The following is a 3,656-nucleotide window of genomic DNA, read 5'->3' as shown; positions in this document are numbered from 1 at the left end:
GTGATGTAAAATGCATCACATGTTTTATTAGATGTGCTATGTTTAATCGCAAATATTTGTCTAAAATTGTTGTTTAAAACTCTGTTTTGAGGGGTTGAAAACTCATTCGAGCTAGCAGACCTCGTATCCCACCCCGTAAAACAGAATCGTTAAAACAGAATCTTACGGAGCATATTCCCATGATAGCATTATTGTATGAGCATATGCTGATATTTACACCAGGCGTCTAGGGTACAAACGAGGCATCTACAGTACAAACGAACACGGACTTACGGACTCATGACCAGAAAACAGAAGTACTTTGACTAAGCAAATTCTAGGAAGAACTCGAGACTAATCCATACACTACAAACGGAAACTCTGGAAGGCGCGCGCTGCCTACACATGCGCGCTGCTCTTGTCTACATATGCGCGCGTCCTATACTACTTGTTGAGCCTCGCGGCTGTAGCCATGGACGCGGCCACCCCGCCAGGCCTCGCCGTCACGTCCTGCTTATTCCGTGTCTCCGCGAACGCCACCCTCGCCGCGTCATCGGTCTCCACCTCCTTGTCCGCAACCAGCTTCGCCGTCGCATGCTGCACGTCGCGCGCGCGGTTTCACACCACAACCAGGTCGATCGATGAGTCATGGTGATGGAGAACATGTAAACAAAGTATAGTGATCATGTACGTACGTACCGAGAGGACGTCGCCGAGCGTGGCCTTGTCGACGTCGCGCGCAGCCCAGGCGTTGGCGTCGGCCGCTGACTGCGCTTGCGCGGCCAACCCACCGGGAATGTTGCCATCCATGCCGGTGGCCCTCACCTCGGCTGCCTGGATCGCCGCCGCGTCGCTGCGCTCCACCGGCCTGGTCCCTGCTGCGAAGCCCGCAGCCTCTAGGGCCTCGCCGATTGTTATCTTCGTCTCATCAACGCCGCCCCCGGCGGCGGCGGCGGCATCCGGCTCGAGGTACTGACCCACGGCCTGCCCAGCGACGAACTCTGTGACGATGCGCCCGCCGGGGACGCGCGTCTCGGAGACGGATACGCCCTGCTCGGCGGCAACGTCCGTGGCCTGGTCATGCGCGACGACGCCCATGCGCTCGTTCCGCGTGGCCGCGGACTGCATGGTGGCCGCCGGCCCGCCCTTGATCGTCTCCCCGAACGCCAGTGTCTCGGCAGACTGCATCGTGGCCGCGTCCTGCGGCGCCACGGGCTTCTTGGCGAGGCCGCCGCTCACGGCCGGGAACACGTCGCCGTACCGGATGGCGCCGTCCTGGCCCTGCTCGGAGGACGCCGGCCTCCTCGGCTGCGTCTGGCTCATCTTCGCGAGAAAGCGTCTGGATACGATCTGCCTCGTTGCGACTACTAGGTGAGTGCAGCTGAACCTTGAGATCGACATGGTTTGTGCGGATCACTGTGGTGCTTACTTATATGCGGTGCGCGCGTTGTTTGTTCGTAGAAGGACCAAGGACGTGTGTCCCTTGGGAGGGTGGAGACGTGGAGGCGAGGCAGGATGACAGGATGTGGGTGCACGGCAGGTGGCGCCGGCGGAAGAGGTACGGGGTATCGATCAGCGGCGAGACGGCAGCTAGCGTGGAGTGACGCGCGCATGCTCCGGGCATGCAGGCGGTGGGCTCTCCGCGTGTTCGCACTATGATGATGATCTACACACCCTACCTACGGAAGAAAATCTTATACGACCTGGTCGTACCGCTCTTTCGGCTGGACCAACTCCTTCGGCTGCCACGTAGCAAAACAGATCTGAATACTTAGCCCTCAATTCCCAAATTCCTAACCATGTTCCAGGTTAGTTAAATACTCTGATTGCCCCGTCGAGGAGGATGTCCGTGGAGGCCTGGCCGGAGCTCCGGTGGTTCACGACGCGACTGAGAGAGTTGCGCCGCCGGGACGCCAAGAAGCATGGTCATGGACGCCGACGATGAGCGTGGCCATGGGCACTGGACGAGCTGCGGCGAGAGAGCTCTTGGATCCGCCGACGAGCGCCTTCGTGAACCAAGGGAGAGCAGCAAGCTAGCGACCGCCGGTGGATGCGCGACATACTCACGGCATCTAGGAGAGGCTGCGCGAATTGAGAAGGAAACGGGCTAGCAATCTGAGCATTCATGGCTAATTGAGGGAAATTGCTTTGAGATTTGTTTTGCTACGTGGCAGTTGAAGAAGTTGGTCCAACCTTAGCACCATACGACCCAGGTCGTATAAGATTTCCTTCCCCTACCTACAAACTACGTACGGGATGGAGGGCGTCGTATCCTACAAATCCTGAGTTTACTGTATCCCTGCGTTCAAACGTCAATATCCGAGATCCAAATCCTTCGCGTCTGCTCACTCGTTAGAAATCTCTATCTCATCGCTGCCTCCTCGTTTCCCTTGTCAAGACCTCAACCATCACCTCCTTCTCCTTCAGTGCTCTCACGTCGCAAAGGTTGTTGCCCTCTCGTGGTAGTCGAGCAGCACAACAGGAGGAGCCGGATCCGGGGACATCCCATTAGCACGACCGAAGCAGCCCACCAGGTCGGTCTCTACAACGCTATTTCCCACCTCAAGGCCCTGCGTGAGCTAGAGCAGCTCGCCCACCTCTAGTAGCTCCCAGCCATCTGCACCAAGACAAGGCCAGGACAGGGTCGAGGCCGGACCACCCCTTGCAGGGAGCTCAACTCCCACCTCGTCTAATGGAGGAAGTTGTGTTTGCTCACTCCCGAACCTCTGTCTCATACCAACTTTTCTGTCTCCCATCCATCTAGATCTCGTGGGTGATCATTTCAGTACGAAGGCGATCAACAGAACCAAGAGGCGAGTTGCACAAGGTCGACGAGGGACAGGAGAAGGATTAGCGACCAGGGATAAGAAGTTTTTCATTCAGTCAGAGCTATAAATTCTATTTTTATATCCACTACTTAAAAACACTAACATGTTTCGTCGTCAATTAATACATCGTCCGACATCATATTGAGGGAAAACCCTACTTTTACAGGTAACCATCATAAGCCACGAATCCCACCCCCTGCGCACGCACACCCTTTGGCCTCCATGTACAAGAGGGAGGGATCATCTACATCACCTACAGGTTCCAAGGAAGAAGGGGGCCAAGGGCCGCTGCACGCCACCAAGGGCGGCTGCCGCCCATAGGGAGTCGTCGGCACCTCCCTGCCGCCGGCCCTGACTTAATAATCCTTCAGCATGACTAGAGTGATGGGTTTGAACAATAGTGTCTATATAACTAGCGCGACTAGAGTCTGTAGTACATAAGGATGCATCACCCGCAAGAGTCTAATCTGAATTTATTATGCACAGTTGTTCTTATCATTATATTTTATACCATCCATGTGTACAGCTGCAGGTAAAATCTTATCCCTGGCCTATCTTTATCTATTGTTTAACAAACTACAAGTAAACTCGAAGGTCCGGCGAGACAAAGATTTCACAAGTTAACAAGGTTTTGCTTTAGTAAATCGGCACAATAGTCTCTTCACAAGGATCGATATAAACGTAGGTTTTCTAGGAAAAAATTAACTATACTATATCTGGTATTTCGGATCGAAGGTATCAGTAGGCTGCGATGGCGTCGTGGTGATCGATCGCCTTTTGGGCGCTGAGCAGCCTATCGAAGCTCAACTATTTTTGCGGTACCACGCTTCGCATCTGGGTGGAGTTCGG

At 54.8% G+C, this 3,656-nt stretch overlaps 1 protein-coding gene across 1 annotated transcript; it reads right to left on the bottom strand.

Moving 5' to 3' along the window:
- Positions 1-320: 320 nt before the first annotated feature.
- LOC124669998 (late embryogenesis abundant protein D-34-like) lies at positions 321-1,380 on the bottom strand. Its single transcript, XM_047206520.1, has 2 exons — positions 679-1,380; positions 321-576 (listed from the first exon to the last, which is right to left on the bottom strand). Exons 1-2 carry the CDS (start codon positions 1,378-1,380, stop codon positions 424-426), a joined length of 855 nt encoding a protein of 284 aa, XP_047062476.1. The 3' UTR covers positions 321-423.
- Positions 1,381-3,656: the final 2,276 nt, after the last annotated feature.

Source organism: Lolium rigidum, chromosome 7 (genome assembly GCF_022539505.1).
Source record: "Lolium rigidum isolate FL_2022 chromosome 7, APGP_CSIRO_Lrig_0.1, whole genome shotgun sequence".
NCBI lineage: Eukaryota > Viridiplantae > Streptophyta > Magnoliopsida > Poales > Poaceae > Lolium > Lolium rigidum.
This window is presented reverse-complemented; position numbering and strand designations above follow the sequence as displayed.